Source organism: Pinus tabuliformis, chromosome 9 (genome assembly GCF_031772625.1).
Source record: "Pinus tabuliformis cultivar Carrire ecotype Pingquan chromosome 9, CPIR1, whole genome shotgun sequence".
NCBI lineage: Eukaryota > Viridiplantae > Streptophyta > Pinopsida > Pinales > Pinaceae > Pinus > Pinus tabuliformis.
Window position 1 is genome coordinate 130340582 of NC_142307.1, and position 17697 is coordinate 130358278.

A 17697-nucleotide genomic window follows, 5' to 3' on the forward strand; every position below is an offset into this window, starting at 1 on the left:
TATCACCTGTGCACATTGAAACCTAAAGTTAAACGACTTTCGCACCGTAGCAGAAGTAAAGGGTAATATCAACAACAACAAAGGATAACCAATGGCCGAGAGACCATATTCCTAATTCAAACAATAGAAGAACGATAAGACAAAATCAAGAACTCACTGTGTAAAAGAAACTCGAGCAAGCGCACCTCCAGAACCAGGGCGGATTCATTCTACAGGAACAATCCACTGATAACAGCACAAACAAGTTTGGATGACCGACGTTCACTTACAGCCACGCAAAAAAAAACTAGAGATTACCATAAGTGCTGGTGCGAAACCATACATTTTGACAACAACCCTTACAGAGTCCCCATAGTAGAACAGAACCCATGCAAATGACTGGGAAGCAAGAGCATTTTGTGTAAAAGACCAAACGGGAGGACAAAAACCGAGGCTAGGTACCGTAGGTGGATATTTATGAGCTCATTAATTTTTTCCAGACTCCCATAAAAATATCTGATATCCATATCTACAAACAACCGCCGAAACAACAAACCAACCTCACCAACATCATAAATCCTGGATAGGTGGATAACTGAGGCTACGTGGAAGCGTGGGCTGGGTCACATCAAAAATTTATGTCAAATTTTTAAAAATTAAATTATTTTAATTCAATTAAACATTAAAATAGGTAAAATAGGTATAAGTCCATAGTAAATAATTATGAGTTAATATACATTAACAAATATTAATGAGTGATGTTTGTCTCTGTTATTTGTTCGACAACTCATTTATGATAGGTTTTTTCACTATTTAAATGTATGCGCTTGGAGTATGTCCAAAATTGATTCTGCTTCGCTAAGAGAAAGTCTTCCTTGGATGTCAGGAAACATGTTAATGGCCCAAAACTTAAAGGTGTCTTACAAGAGTGAAACTATGCACCCTTATAGACCACCAGCAGGTAGTTCCAAGTGCAATGATTTTCCTTGAATAATAGTGATGAGCCACTGTGCATGCGGATAACGACTATTGATGGTTGAACCCACTACTCATTTGACAATAGAGTTATGATCAATTTTCCCACTGTTTAAAAAAGGTATAGTAAAATATATATATATATATATATATATATATCTAGATATATATATATTATAGTGTTTAACTATTTTATGTTGTGGAGAGTTTGGTTGGAAGCTAATGAAACAAGCTATAGTCTTTAGTTAGATCATTCTTTTTTCTTATCTAAAATCCATTTTTGAATGCATAAATGGGTTTAACATCCTAAAAGACCTTAGAGAATTCGAATTATGCAAAGTCAAAGATAAAAGTTGTGATTGTGACAAATTCCTACTATATTTCATAAGTGAAAAATATACCTCTTGAACATCCAATTTTTTTTTTTAATAATATTTCAATAATATTTTTTTAACATTTCAAATTTATAATTTATTAAATTAAATAAATTAGATGAACACTTACATTATTATGTTTATTATTAATTATAGTAAAGTGAGTGAACTCGCCATGAAGGATGATCGACACTGAAGAGTGAATGGACTCGTCATCATGTGAGGAAAATGGGATTGAAGTTGAATAAAGGATATGCTTGATCCAAATGGATCCTAGAAAACCCTCTAAGTCTTCTAAAGATCAAGACTATCGCATGAGAAGAACTTTTAGAAAAGTCGAATAATACTATCGGGAGGCAAAAACATAAAGAGAACAATGAAATCGAGTCTATCAGAGGTCAAACCAACTTTGCACAGGAGCCATCGGATCTGAATGATCAACGGTCTAGATCCGATCGGCATATCGCAATTGGCAGTGGCAAGCAGAGCCTATCCGCAGAGACCACATGGTACATGCGACAACGATTGGCGGGGTCAACAAGGACCGTCAATCAAGCGCGTAGATCAACAACCCAAGTTGAATCATGATATCGCAATTTACATATACAAGGAGCAAGGCCGTTACATATATGTGATGCGATGGTCGGACCCGATGAGGATATAGGTGATGTTTGATATGTTTTGAGATCCGTAAAAATGTGTTTTACTATGTATTTCATGTATCTCGTTTAATCAATGAAATATGAAGGTAAGCACCGATGTTATGAAACCAGACCCAACGGATCTATGAATGCGATATTATATTATTTCAAGTCCATCTAAAGCCATTTTACAGTATTTTGCAATGTTTTGATGTATTTTTAAAATACAAAGGGAAACCACGGAATAGGGCAGTTGTGACTTGCAATAGTGATTAAAAGGCGAACTTAATAGAAGTATAAAGCAAATTTATGAATATTTGAAGTCCGGTGAACTGTGTTTTGGCAGATTTTTCCCATGTTTGAATGTATTTCTCTGTATAAACAGAGAATGGCTATTTCTAGGATTTCAAAGGCCTGATGGTCCCTTCCATTGCAAAATAGGTGGCCACCTCCCATGAAGACATTATGCAATGATTTCTAACGCTCAGAAGGGGATTCAAGCAGACAGAGGTCGGAAGGCAAAGAGCCCGAGAAGGGGAAACGAACAGAAAGCACTGATTGGCTTTAAAGCCACAAGCTAATAGAGACAAAAGGGAAGTAGTGCTGAGATAGAGAGCAAATAGAGATAGAGAGTCAATGAGGAGAGTCTGTGTACTCAGAAAGACTTGGGGGATCCAAGTAAAGCCTTATTGTTTTGTATCTGTTGTGTGAGACTTAAATTGAGCTCACTTTTGTAAAAACTCTGCTTCTGAAGACATAATAGAGAGGTCACTACTAAAGGCTGGACTAGGAGACGTAGCCCAGGAGTGTTAGGTGAACTCATTATTAAACTTGTTGTGTTTATGTGTGTTTGACTATTATGTTCTTTAACTGCTTCATTGTCTATGTATTTCGCAATCTTATCAATCCATTGCACAAAGTAACATAGGAAAATCCATGCACATGAGTCTATAATACCTTAATAATTGTCTAAGATCTCATTATCAAATCAAGTGGTATCAGAGCACTAGGTTTGCTAAGGTTAGACAAGCTTGCGTTGGATTGCTGAATGCTAACTAGGTCAAAGCTCAAAATAGGAGAAGGAGAACTTGTTGAGGCTAATCCAGAAATTGTAAGAGTCTATCCTAGGAAGAAAATGGTAGAAGAGATTCCCTTGGAATTTGACTCTCAGTTCATGGAAAGTTTCATGACCATGAGAGCCATGGTAGAAGAGATGTATGGAGAATTTAAGAAAGGCCGAGGTGAATACCCTTCAGCATCTCAAACAGGAAAAGGAGTAGAGGAACCTCTTCTAGTTGCCCATTCAGGAGGCAAAGGGAAAGGGGAAGACCCTCCTCCATCAACACATCCTTCTAGCCCTGAAAATAAAAAGAAGAAAACGTGTTTGATTAAATTAGATGTAAAATTTGATTTGCCAATATATGATGGAGAATTAAATGCAGAAAAGCTAGATAACTGGATTAGAAATATTGATGTATATTATAGGGTGCAAAACATTGACTCAGAAAGGAGAAAGATTCAGCTAGCTAGCCTTCGCCTTGGAGGAACTTCCTTAGTGTGGTGGGAAGGCAGGACACAAGCTGATTTGAAGAAGCATGGTAAAATTCTTTCTACCTAGAGTGAATTTGTTTCTTCCATTAAAAAACAATTCTATCCACTATCTTATATGCAGCAAGCAATGATGAGTTGTCAAACTCTTCACCAATTAAAGGGGTAAAGTGTACAAAGCTATACCCAGGAATTTAGAAAAAGAGCTTTAATTCGAGGCATTTCTCTAGACTCACCTAAAACTTTTCCGAAGTATATAGGTGGTCTGCATAGCTATTTGAGGCACACCATTCTCATGTTTAACCCTACTAGCATAGATGAGGTATTAGTTCAGGCTACACATCTGGAGGCTAGAGGCAAGAATGTGAACCTAGAGATTGGGGGATCATCAAAACCCACTGCAAGCAAGAACAAGGAAAAGAGGAAGCAGAAATGGAAAGAGAGGAAGGCAAACGCTGTACAGAAAGACAAACCTTAATGCACTCATTTCAAGAAGGATGGACATGATGATGAACATTTTCGGTCTTTGCATCCAGAGCTGAAACCCAAGAAGTTCGATGGCAAGAAGAAGAAGACTGTTGCTGCTATTCAGAAATATTTGGGATCAGACTCAGGTGATGAAACAACAGTCACAGCCACAAGTATAAAAGGTTATCTGATTTAGAGAATATAGAGATCAAGAAGCAAGAACAGGAGCTGCTCGAGAAAGGGTTCATAAGACCAAGCACATCACCATGCGGATCTCCAATTGTGTTGGTGAGAAAGAAATATGGTTAGTGGAGGATGTGCATTGATTACAAAGAACTGAATAAAATAACGATCAAGAATCATTATCCTCTTCCTCGCATTGAGGATCGATTAGATCAGCTGAAAGAAGTTGTTTACTTCTCCAAGTTATACTTGCGTAGTGGCTACCATCAGGTCAGAGTTGCAGAACAAGATGCATGGAAGACTACTTTCAAAACAAAGCAAGGGTTGTATGAATGGCTGGTTATGCCTTTTGGCTTAACTAATGCTCCTGCCACTTTCATGAGAGTTATGAATGATGTACTCTGACCTTTTATTGATGATTTTGTAATTGTATATTTAGATGACATTCTTGTTTTCAGTAAAACATGGGAAGAACATTTGAAGCATGTAAAGCAGACTCTAGATGTTTTGAAAAGAGAAAATCTCTATGTTAAATATCAAAATGTGAATTTGGCAAAACATCTTTATAATTATTTGGGTCATATTGTAGGGGGTGGTGAATTGAATATAGATCCCTCTCAGGTTGAAGTCATTGTGAACTGGCCTAAACCCAAATCTGCTACAGAAGTTAGGAGCTTCCAAGGAGAAACACAATATTGGAGAAAGTTTATTGCTAACTTTTCCTTGATTCTAGCTCCGTTACATGATTTGACAGGATTTAACAAGGTGTTTCAGTGGGGAGGCAAACAGTAGAAAGCCGTCGACACCTTGAAAGAAAAAATCAGTACAACACCAATACTAGCATTGCCGGATCTTCAAAGACCATTTCAAATTGAAATAGGTGCTAGTGACTATGCCATAGGAGCAGTGTTGATGCAACACGGTAAACCCATATGTTATCATTCTGAGACATTTAATTCTGCAGTAGTTAATTATCCCACATATGATAAAGAATTGTATGAAATAGTACAGAGTGTGAAAAAGTGGAAACATTACCTATTGGGTAAAGAAACAATTATACATACAGATCATCAACCACTTCAATATTTGCACTCACAAACGAAATTGCAACAATCAAGACACTATAGGTGGATGGGTTTTCTACAACAGTGTCATCTAGTCATCAGATATAAGTAGGGCATACACAATAAAGTTGCAGATATGTTGTCCAAACCAATCATAAATGCATCTACTATACTTAAGCATAACTCAGTATTGCATGAAAGCTACATTGAACAATATGCTCAAGATATAGATTTTAAATATGTATATGCAACTTTAAGTTATGGCAAACAAGTAGAAGAATTGGATTATCATGTTAAGGACCAACTCTTGTATCATTTGGGAAAGTTATGCATTCCTCAAACTGAAAGAACTAACATAATTCGACAAGCACACACTTCTCTAATATTAGGTCATTTTGGTGTGATTAAAACAGTTGCACAACTGCAAAGGTTCTATTATTGGCCAAGAATGCATGAAACAGTTTCTAGATATATTAAAGGGTTTACCATGTGTGCTAAAAGCAAGCCCAACAATAGAAAACTAGGCTTGTACACTCCACTTCCGGTGCCTTCTCATCCTTGGGAAAGTGTTTCCATAAACTTCATTGAGGGATTGCCAAAATCTAGAAAAGGTCATGATTATTTTTATGTTATTGTGGACAGGTTCAGCAAAAATACGTTGTAACAAGTAGATTATAGCTGAAAAAACAACAGAGTTGTTCTTTCAGCATGTATAGGTTCATTTTGGGTTACCCACTTCTATTGTCTCTGATCGAGATTCCCGATTTGTTGGGAAGTTTTGGTCAAGTCTATGGGAGTTAATGGACACCAGATTGAAGAAGAGCACAACATTTCATCCACAAACAGATGGCCAAACAGAGGTGGTCAACAGGACAGTGATCCAGTTTCTCAGAGGCTATTGCAACAAGCATCCCAAGCTTTAGGATAAACATTTGTGTTATGTACAACATGCTTACAATCGTGCTAAACACTCTTCTACACAGAGATCTCCTTGCGAGACTTGTTTTGGTTTTACACCAAGGTCCCCCTTAGATTTTGTCTTTAGTAAATACATAGCAGTTGATGGACACAGTGATGTGGACAAAGCAACCAAGTACATTGAACAGATCCAAGAAATTCACCAGGCAGTGCAATAACAACTAGAACAGAGCCAGGCCAAGTTCAATGCAAGGCATGACGAGCATTGAATTGAGCATAGCTTCCAAGTTGATGATCAAGTCTGGCTATACATCAGCAAAGACAGAATGCAAGGTGAAGGTAAGAAGCTAAAGTGAATAAGGTATGGGCCTTTCAAGATACTTGAGAAAATTGGTGAGAACGCTTTTCACCTTGATTTTCCAGCTTACATGTACATCTATTCAGTAGTCAATGCAGAGAACTTGAGACTGTTTGAACCTTCATTAATTGAAGATCCCAAAGAGCAAAGTTAGTTGCCTTCTATCGATGATCTGTTGCGTGAATATCTCAATGAGTTGCAGGAAGATACAGTTTTGGACAAGAGGGTTAGAACTATGTGTAGAGGGGTGTTGAGTACCTTATAATTGGACTCAAAGGTTCAAAACCAAGTAGTGCAAGATGGATAGAGACTGGACAAGAGAGGAAGCTATATCCTCACTTGATTGATGCTTAAAAACCAGCTTTTGGTGGTCCAAAAGATTTTCCAGTGGGAAGGCATGATCCAAATGGATCCTAGAAAACCCTCTAAGTCTTCTAAAGATCAAAACTATCGCATGAGAAGAACTTTTAGAAAAGTCGGATAACACTATTGGGAGGAAAAAACATAAATAAAATAGTGAAATCGAGCCTATTGGAGGTCAAACCAACTTTTCGCAGGAGCCATCGGATCTGGCCGATCAACGGTCCTGATCTGATCGGCATATCGCAATCATCGGTGGCAAGCAGAGGCTATCGGCAGAGATGACATGGTATATGCGACAACAATCGGCGGGGTCAACGAGGACCATCGATCAAGCACACAGATCGACGGCCCAAGTTGAATCATGATATCGCAATCAGCAAATACAAGGAGTAGGGCCGTTACATATATGCGATGCGATGGCTGGACCTGACGAGGCTATACGCGATGTTTGATATGTTTTGAGATCCGTAAAAAGGTGTTTTGCTATGTATTTTGTGTATTTCGTTTAATTAACAAAATATGAAGGGAAGCGTCAATGTGATGAAACTGGACTCGACAGATCTATGAATGCGATATTATATTATTTCAAGTCTATCTAAAGCCATTTTACAATATTTTGCAATTTTTTGATGTATTTTTAAAATACAAAGGGAAACAATGGAACATGGCAGTTGCGACTTGCGATAGTGATTAAAAGGCGGACCCGATAGAAGTATAAAGCGGATTTATGAATATTTGAAGTCTGATGAACTGTGTTTTGGCAGATTTTTCCCGTGTTTGAATGTATTTCTCTGTGTAAACAGAGAATGGCTATTTCAGGGATTTCAAAGGCTCAATGGTCCCTTCCGTTGCAGAATAGGTGGCCACCTCCCCTGAAGACGTTATGCAATGATTGCTAAGGCTTAGAGGGGGATTCGAGCAGACAGAGGTCGAAAGCCAAAGAGCCCGAGAAGGGGAAACGAACAGACAGCGTCAACTGGCTTTAAAGCCACAAACTGATAGAGACAAAAGGGAAGCAGTGCTGAGATAGAGAGCAAACAGAGACAGAGAGTGAGTGAGGAGAGGCTGTGTACTCAGAAAGACTTGGGGGATCCAAGTAAAGCCTTGTTGTTTTATATCTGTTGTGTGAGACTCAAATTGAGCTCACTTTTGTAAAAACTTTGCTTCTGAAGACATAATAGAGAGATCACCACTAAAGGCTAGACCAAAAGACGTGGCCCAGGAGTGTTGGGTGAACTCCTTATTAAACTTGTTGTATTTATGTGTGTTTCTCTATTAGGTTCTTTAATTGCTACATTGTCTATGTATTTTACAATCTTATCAATCCATTGCACAAAGTAACATAGGCAAATCCATGCACATGAGTCTGTAATGCCTTAATAATTGTCTAAGATCTCATTATCAAATCAATGCTTGCTAACAATGTGAGAGAAGAAGTTGAAATCATGAATGTGAATAGTGTTTTTTTGGGTTGATTTAGTTAATAATTATGTTGAGAAGCACTCAAGAAGTTAATATAGAGAGATGTCACGTTAGATTGTTAGATTTCAAATTAATTCAAAAAAATTAATGTCCACTAAATTAAAATTAAAAAGACATATAAGATATATTTAATGTTAACCTATATACTACGAAACCCAAGATATTTTGAGGAAAACAGTGACCTTAACATTTTTAGGCATGAATTGTTTTTGTTATAGTTACTTAAGCTCAATCAATTTTTTTGTGTTCATAGTCTCCACACATATTAATATGATAGTGTCATGAACCCAAGGGCCCCTATGGTTACAAGGTGTCTTTTTTAGAACATTACGACCCCTGAAGCGTGCGACACCAACATGTTTTACTTCTAGCTTGTGAAGTACAAAGTTACTCCACCTAGACTATGCATCACAATGAACTTACTTATATAATCTTTATATCATTGGTTACTTAGCGGAATATCACAACCCTTCAATACAGTGAAAGTAAGCATATTGTCTCTTCTACTTTAGTTAATTCATTAACCCAAAAATGAGAATCATACACAGGACATTAATCCATCATTAGCATCATCATACACATGCACAAGATTTAGAGAATCATCCCTTTGACTTAATGCTTTATTTACAAATCACATATACAAAAACTCAACGAATCATTGGCTCAGATTAATTAAACTACATAGCCAAAACCACAAAGATACAAAAACATAACCTTTTCAATCGTTCACACCCCACTTAGGTCAACGTGACACCCAAATGACCTTACACTTGGTTGGCTGCCACTAGTCCCGAACTTGACTTGATCCTCAAATATATATATATATATATATATATATATATATATATATATATATCTTCATCAAAAATAGAAAAAAATGAATAATTTTTATATAAGATATATCAAGACTGAGAAATATTTGTTCTACCAAATTCAATAAAAATGTACACAAACTTTTGTATTTTAATATTATTAATATCATATTATTATATATATTGTTAAATATTTGGATAATAGTGTCTACAACATAAAAAACATACATTTCATTTGGATATGAGGTTAATTCGTAACCAAGCTTTATGCATGGTGTTAAATTCTATGTGCTTTCTATATACTACATGACTAGTAGCTTCAACAATGAGTAAATGGGGTAATGGTTATTAGTTGATTGCAATCATTAGCTAAAACTCCCTCTTGGTTCTAGAGTATGGGCTAAAACTACTTATGATTGGCTAAGAGCCTCTGCTCTTCCCCAAATTTAAGGAAATAGGTTAAATGTTTTAGACCCAAAGGCATTTAGCAAGAGTGCAAGTCCACCACCTTATGGATTACCAATTGGTTATTTTAGATGGCTAGATTTTGTTTACAAGTGATGATGTTGCATCTCAAGGTTTTAAAATTGTATTAACAAAGTTCAAAACAATAACATCTCTCTCTCTCTCTCTCTCTCTCTCTCTCTCTCTCTCGATATATATATATATATATATATATATATATATATATATATATATATATATATATATATATATACTTGGCCTCAACATTCTACCTTAACCTTAGGGGGCTATATATCCCCAAATGGGATGATAGGGAGGATAAGCCCCCTAAGGTTGGGGTAGAATGTTGAGGCTAAGTCCCACCGACCCTCATCCACCATGTAGATCGAGGTGACCCCTAGTAGCTCCATAACAAACCTAACACATGTAGCAATTAATGAGATGGTATGTGAGGATGCTTCTCATTCCCGTTCATGAGTGTAAGAAAATTGCTTTGTTGGGCACCCCCTAATAGAGTGACCTAGTTGAATTCCTTTTATTTAAAAAAATGATTATTATATTACAGTAAGGACGCAAGATTTAGGCAACAACTTCTGACATTATGACCCTTGGTATCTCTCAATTGGTATACCCCAATAGGGAAACACTTCCATAATATTTCTTGAGTTTCTTTGGATTGGTCCACTAGTTGGTTTTTTGTATATCAAAACTAGAGACATCTTGGCATTAGTGGGACTATTTCCTACATGTAACTAGCCCTTCAAAGCTTCTATCACCCTCTGTGCTCACTTCAATGCAGGGCATTGCCTTGATGTCTACTTCACAACATGTACTTTCTTTGCACTTCTCATCATGCCTCATGACAACCATGGTAGAAGAGGTTGTCGTGGGAGAGGTTGACTAATTGGTTCCAAATGTTAGCAAGGGGCTAAAGAGTCTATCAACATTTATTAGGGAGCATACACCCACCCAACCATCTAGGAGGAAATTTCTACATTAGAGGTAGAAGTTAGACTTAAATGAGCTTCTATCCTAGATATAGAAATAGAGGAAGAAATCAATAATTGGATCCCTCACACTAGTAGAAGCATTAGAGATACCAAATACTTGAAGATTGTGAACCTTCACTGCCATATCAATATAGTGATTGATAAAGTGTTATTGAACAATTACAAGGCTCAACAAGAAATTATATTACAATTATATAAGATTCAGCCACAAATCAAGACGTCAATTCCAAAATTTCAATCATAATAATGCAAACTTCTAACAAAATGTTTATAAAACTCCATTATCTTGATGAACAAATCCCAACTATATTAGTCAACATTCCTAATATGTTAAGTCTTTTAGTTTTTTTTGGGTCTTTTATATGACAATAATAATAACAATAATAAGCTTGATATTTTGCAGTCACTTTTTTATCTAACTATATGACACTTTGCAGTAACCTTTTTATCTAACTATATGACACTTTTAACCTACTATAATTTAAATAGATAAAAATTTTATTATTTTATTTTCACTCTTAATTTAATCAAAATGTATAACTAACCTTTACTTTAGTATGAGTACACTCTCTTATTTACACTAAACCTTCATAGAACCTTTTATAAAGATGAATAGATAGTGATAAAAGGAGGAATTGATAAGACTCTATCTATCCTTAATGTGAAATGATGTTGTATCTAACGATAATAATAATAATAAGAAATGACATATAATGTGGGGACACACACTTTCAAGTACAATGTTTTACTATGGTTGAAACTTCATACTTCTCGGTGGTGAGGTAAGCCACGACCTTTTCGAACTGCAAGGTTTATGATGGTTGGTATTTCTATCAAGTGAGAAAATCATTTTTAAAATTCTATTTCTTTTGAAAACTGTATTATTTTAAGTCAATATTTTGTCAAGCAAATAATAATGAGGAATAAGAAATAATGAGGAATAAGAAAATTTGACTGTAACATAGAAGTTTATTATTCTAAGTCAATGTTTTGTCAAGGAAATAATAATGAAGAAATGGCATCTGAGCTCATCTGATCACATCATCATAGTGATATGATTTTATATCATTAAATTTTAATATTTACTTTAAACATATATTAATGAAAATTTGAGTGTAACATAGAAGTTTTATTATTTTAAGTCAATGTTTTGTCAAGAAAATAATAATGAAGAAATGGCATCTCAGCTCATCTCATCACATCATCATAGTGATATGCTTTTATATCACTAATTTTTAATATTTACTTTAAACATATATTAATGAAAATGATATTGCTCTTTTTATATATTTTTATATATCACATTTTTAATATTTAATTAATATATTATTATATCACGAGCAATGTGTGATATGTAAAATTAATCTTAATGTTACATGGTGTATTTTAGAATAGGTATTACTTTTTCAAAATAAATTTATTTTAAATAATTAATTAATATTTTAAATATCATATATATATATATAATTTTTTATTTTTTTATTTCTAAAATTGATTGTATTTAAATATTTAATTATTATTAAATAAAATAAAAAATTAGTTAAATTATATAAAATTTAAAGTTATAGATATATATATTTGAATTTAAATTGTATTGGTCTAAAAGTATTTTTATAAAATAGCTAGGATAGAATTCTAGCCCAAAACATCCAAAAACCGTGGGATTGAAGATGAGAAAGCCAAATACAAGTAACATCCAGGGAGGTTTATGATGAATTCCAATGGAAAACAACGTCTGAGGGGGGGAATATAAAATGTTATGGGTAGATTCCAACAACCACTGAGAGGCAACAACATCAAAACCACTACTCACCTCTACCAATCTTAAAGCATTACATGCCATACCCCACTAAATAGAAGCAAAACTAGTGAAGAAGTTGTCAAAAGTAAAGGAATTGGACATAAAAATAATTACCCAATGTTGGTCGACCAACAAGCATGAACCTGCATCTTTGTGAGAGATAGTTGAAGGTTGTCGCTTCTCGCTCCTATAATGTCTTTTGTTGTGGTTATTGTCAACGCCTTAGGTGATGCATCCATTACTTTCCTTTGTCGTTTCCCCTCATTGTTGCTTAACATCTAGTGCATGAGTTGGAGAACCTCAAACCTAAACCCCCCAAATTTCTAGTGCATCTCGAGCCATGGCCATGGAAAAAAAAACCATCTCTCATACCATAGAGGAAACCCATAATTTATGACAAAACCTTGAGTCTTCATTATCGGATACGACCTCCTCACTACTTGTTGACCAAAGGAATTGTCCCACCTACGACAAAGGTATATCACAAGCATAAAAAAAAAATAGAAAGCAATGTCTCTCATTCCAGAATGCTCAGACAAAGAATAGTCTATCATGAGAATGAAAGGTGGTAATAATTGCTTACAAGTGTGTTGCATGTGGTGAATTAGTCACACCACCCTTATTAAATGTGTTGAGAAATTAGTTATATATATATATATATATATATAAAACACACATATATAGATATAAAAACATTTATATGATAGTTTGGTCTCTTACCATTTATATTTGAATAAAGAAATTTATATGGAAGTCAGGTCTCTTACAAATATAATGATTGGTAGATTGTTAAATGCTCATCTTTCCTGAAAAAAATATGCAATTAAAAAAAGTGATTAACTTAACCCATCAATTTTAATATATCATCATTTTTATATTAATAAGAAACATATTAATTTAATATATCATAATCTTTATATTAATAAAAATATCTAGTAAAATAAAACTATTTTACCAATAATACCACTTCACTTTCATAACCAACCCACCCCTCAATCAAGGCTTTCTTCAATTTTTAAAAATTTGAAATTAGAGTCCACTTTTAAAAGTACAAATACGCCACTAATTTATACATAATCAATATGTTTGAAAATAAAAATGAGAAAACAAGTCGAATCATTGATTATTGCATTATCAAAACCTTTTAATAATCAAATGCCCAATCATTGCGTTATCAACCTTATTAAAGAGTTACGTCAATTCGTTTTTAAGCCATCGATAAATTCGGCAACGGTGATGCTTCGCCCTTTTATGATTATACACATAAGCCTTTCTTTCGAAGAATAAAAAAAATATTAATTTTTAAATATTTAATATATTAATTTATAAATTTTATTTTAGATTTAATTAGCATTTGCACCAGATGTTGCAAAGGTAAGGCATAAATTGAAGAATGTAAATACAACAAAATAATACATTCATGAAGAATAAAAATACTTATAATGAATTTATTATTAGATATTTCTATATATTGCACTATATATTACCCCCACAAATTTTTTCCCTTTATTAATGTAACCTTTGACCACTCTGACCACTATAATATCTGATACAATGTGTGCCCCTTAACAAAAAACCATTATGAATGTCAAAACACTAATATGACCCATAACCGCTAATTTACTGTGATCACTGATACTCTTAGATAATTAAAAACCCTTCCATAATGCAACCTCTAACAACTATTACCATTAAAAAAAAATGGCATTGATTACCTTATAATCCTTAAGGGAATAACTCTAAAATTAATTAAACCATAGTGCACTATGATCTTTAACACAATGAATTCTAGAAACTATGACCCCTAGTACACTCTCATGATAAAGACATTGTAACTCCTAAAATGTTACAACACATAAATTTTAATATCTAACACATTAACTATACCATTAAAACTATAACCTATATGTACTTAAATTGTCTTAAAGAATCAAGCGTGGCTCTTCAAATTCAATCCCATGAGAAGCGGATATAAAAAATGTTGATTATTATGTAGATGATATTTTCACTATTGACATTGACCCCAAAACCATTTTATGGGAGAAACCTATGGTAATGATGTTGATGGGTACTCATTATTCTCCCATTGAATGGTATAATGGTGGCCTACATTTTGTAAATAATTTAAGGTCTTAATGTTCGTATGCCTCTGGCTCTTTTGAGGCCATGTGGGATTGAAAGTCTGAGTTCAGGATTTGGGTAATTGCTAAAGATGGTGTCAACTGGACTTGCTGAATCAGAGAGGTGAACAAGAGCATGGATGCCATTGACAGAGTTTGCTTACCCACATCCTTGAGAATGTTGTTTTTGTGCTGTGCATATATCAACTGAGAAATACCCAGGTTTTTGAAGGTGATCTAAAAGGTGTTGAAGTTGTGGGTTATTGAATCGGGTGTACATTCACTGACAGAGTATGAATGTTTTATGCGATTGAAGGTGGGCTTGTAATTGAAAATGGAGAGGAAAGAGAATGACTTAAAAGAGCTAACGCAGCAGGAACTGAGTGGCATTTTAACTGGGGGTGGAGAAAGACTCAGAATGCTCTTGATGGTTGCTTGCTGAGGCTTGAGCTTGAGTTTCCATGAGATACTGGAGATGGGTCTAATCACAAAACCGCTTAGATAGCCTAAAATTCCAATCTTTGCACATTTAAACCTACTCTCAACCATAAAAAAACCACTAGTCTAGCCTAAATTACAACACAAAACAGCACCGACCTATCTACCGTTAGGCAACTAATTGGCCAAGTGAACGCATTTAGTGCTCAAACAGCAGAACCAACCCAACGTTACAGAAGTATCGATTCAAAACAGAACATGCAGAAACCCATTACACAACATTAATGACAAGTATGGCAATCGCAGAACAAACCCGATGATACAGAGACCTAACATAAAAATCCAACCCCCTTATGCAGGGGACCATTACAGAATAGTTGAACCAAAAAAAAGTGTCTATGTGACATCAGAAACCAAAACTATTTCGTGAAACGTGTCATTTTTAAAAACACTTACGGAAGAAACCATAACGATGAGATAGTAAAACCATATAGTGCATATTCAGATTGCAATTAAAGAGATCAACGAAGAGCTAATCGAGAGCAAAAGAGATCCAGATCAAAAAGCAGACTAGTTTACAGAACATCGAATACCAAGCCCAAAAAGCAGACTAGTTTACAGAGCATCAAATACCAAGCCCAGGGACAGTTACTAGCATATAGCTCTACCATCAACAGGATTATTACATGGTCTTTGAAGAAATCCAAAGAATCAAATAAAAAAAAAAAAAAATCCACCGAAACCCCTCAAAAACCCTAACAAAACCACTGATATAGCCTAAAATTCCAAACTTTGTACATTATGGGGATGGCCCAAACCTTGTAAGGATTCTCATTTTCCACTCTGACTTGTCTTCCAAAGCCTACAACTCTTGTGAAATCTTCACTGCTTGGGCTAACTTGTGCACCGCGATAGCCATGCATAGCACATTCAGAAAATCGAAAATGATGCCAAAGTGCTCTTACTGTGAATTTGAACAACATAACCAGAATTTATAATTCTTCTTTTAAATTCTTTTGTTATTCATTAAATGTAATTCATCCTCTCTTTCGATTCTGAAAATTAAAAGAAAGAGAGTAAAAAATAGTAGTAAAATTGTATAGTGTATATTGAAAACTTTAACATGGGGATGTCTTTTCAATTCATTTGCAGAGATCTACACGCACACACTTAAATGTTCACTCTTCTTTTGCCCATCATCCGATATCCTATTTCTGGTGTGAGAATCGAAGTTTAGTTTTGCACAGCAATAGGTAGGTGCCACTGCCAATTTTACAGCACTCGAGAAAGAAATATGCCATCTACAATGGAATAAGTCCTGACCGAGGATGTGAATGCTGTCGAAAAGCTGTTGTCCAATGGAATAAATCATCTTCAAGTTCAAGATAAATATATCCTGCCTCCCAGTGAACGCCCCCACCTGTCTGAGGTGTCTTACTCTGAGAGCATTCCGGTGGTGGATCTCCAGGATCTGGATGGCCCCAACAGAACAAGGGTAGTTGAAGAAATCCGCCATGCATGCGAGGAAGATGGATTTTTCCAGGTACATCATACTTCGATCCCCCTTCTCTTGCCAGTGCTTTTCTTTTAATATCTCTGGATTATCCTCTACGCACACCAAAAAGGCCCTATGTTACAAATTAAGCTTGCCATGGATATTCTAGAATATATCTTATCAGTTTTCTATTCCTGAAGTTTTTGAGGCTATTTCTTTCAGAGTTGTAGGATTATTTAATCTATATTTTTAATGTCAGTCTGATGTGTTAATAAGATCTAGTGACTGGTTCAAGTTTCATATCTGAGGGTATGTACTATTATTTTTTATGGCCACATATCTTATGGTTGATCTAAGTGAGTGCAGATAGTGAAACATGGCGTAGCAGAAGGAACCATGAAAATCATGATGGAAATTGCCAAAGAATTCTTCAAAATGCCCATGGAAGACCGAGCATGCCAGATTCAATAGAGGGTAAATAAAAGAATTCCAAACTCTGGAGGAACGATATTGCAACAACAACAAGTACTTATCTTGCATATGCTTTTATACAGAGAGATCGCAGGAAACTACGCTATGAAGGTGAGAGCTCTGATTTTAAGGCTGCTGGCTGCCATTTCTGAAGCTCTAGGGCTCGATTCTAGTTACTTGGACAGAATCTTCGGAAAACACACCCAACTCATGGATATAATGTACTATCCTCCATGTCCGAAACCGGATATTACTCTTGGCACACCACGCCATTCAGATGCGCGTGGCATCACTGTTTTAATGCAAGGCGAGGTCAGTGGTCTGCAAGTACTCAGAAATGGAAAGTGAGTTGTTGTAGAACCCATACCCAACGCTTTCGTTGTTAATATGGGAGATCAACTGCAGGTATTTAACAAGAGCAAGAGCAGATCCAATACTTTATTTCCTCCTGAAAATTTGACAATGTTATTGTTAATGCTAATGCTAATGCTAATAATTTATTAGGTTGTGAGCAATGGGAATTTGACAATGTTATTATTAATGCTAATAATTTGTCAGGTTGTGAGCAATGGTAGATTCAGAAGTGTGGAACATCGAGCAGTAACAAATGCATCTGCTGCACGTATATCAATTCCTACGTTTTATGGCCCCTCGGATGATGCCTTCATTGCCCCTGCAGCGTCCCTGGTTGATGAACAACATCCGGCTCAGTACAAAGGATATAATTTTTGA

The 17697-nt window shown here is 35.3% G+C and overlaps 1 protein-coding gene across 1 annotated transcript in view; it reads left to right on the forward strand.

Moving 5' to 3' along the window:
• LOC149147434 (protein DMR6-LIKE OXYGENASE 1-like) overlaps nt 1-17697 on the forward strand; it is a 28907-nt gene extending 11210 nt beyond the window's left edge. Inside the window, exons 2-3 of the mRNA XM_089441833.1 lie at nt 17049-17277; nt 17470-17697. Of these exons, the coding sequence (XP_089297959.1) occupies nt 17049-17277; nt 17470-17697 (457 nt within the window). The remainder of the gene's footprint in view (nt 1-17048; nt 17278-17469) is intronic.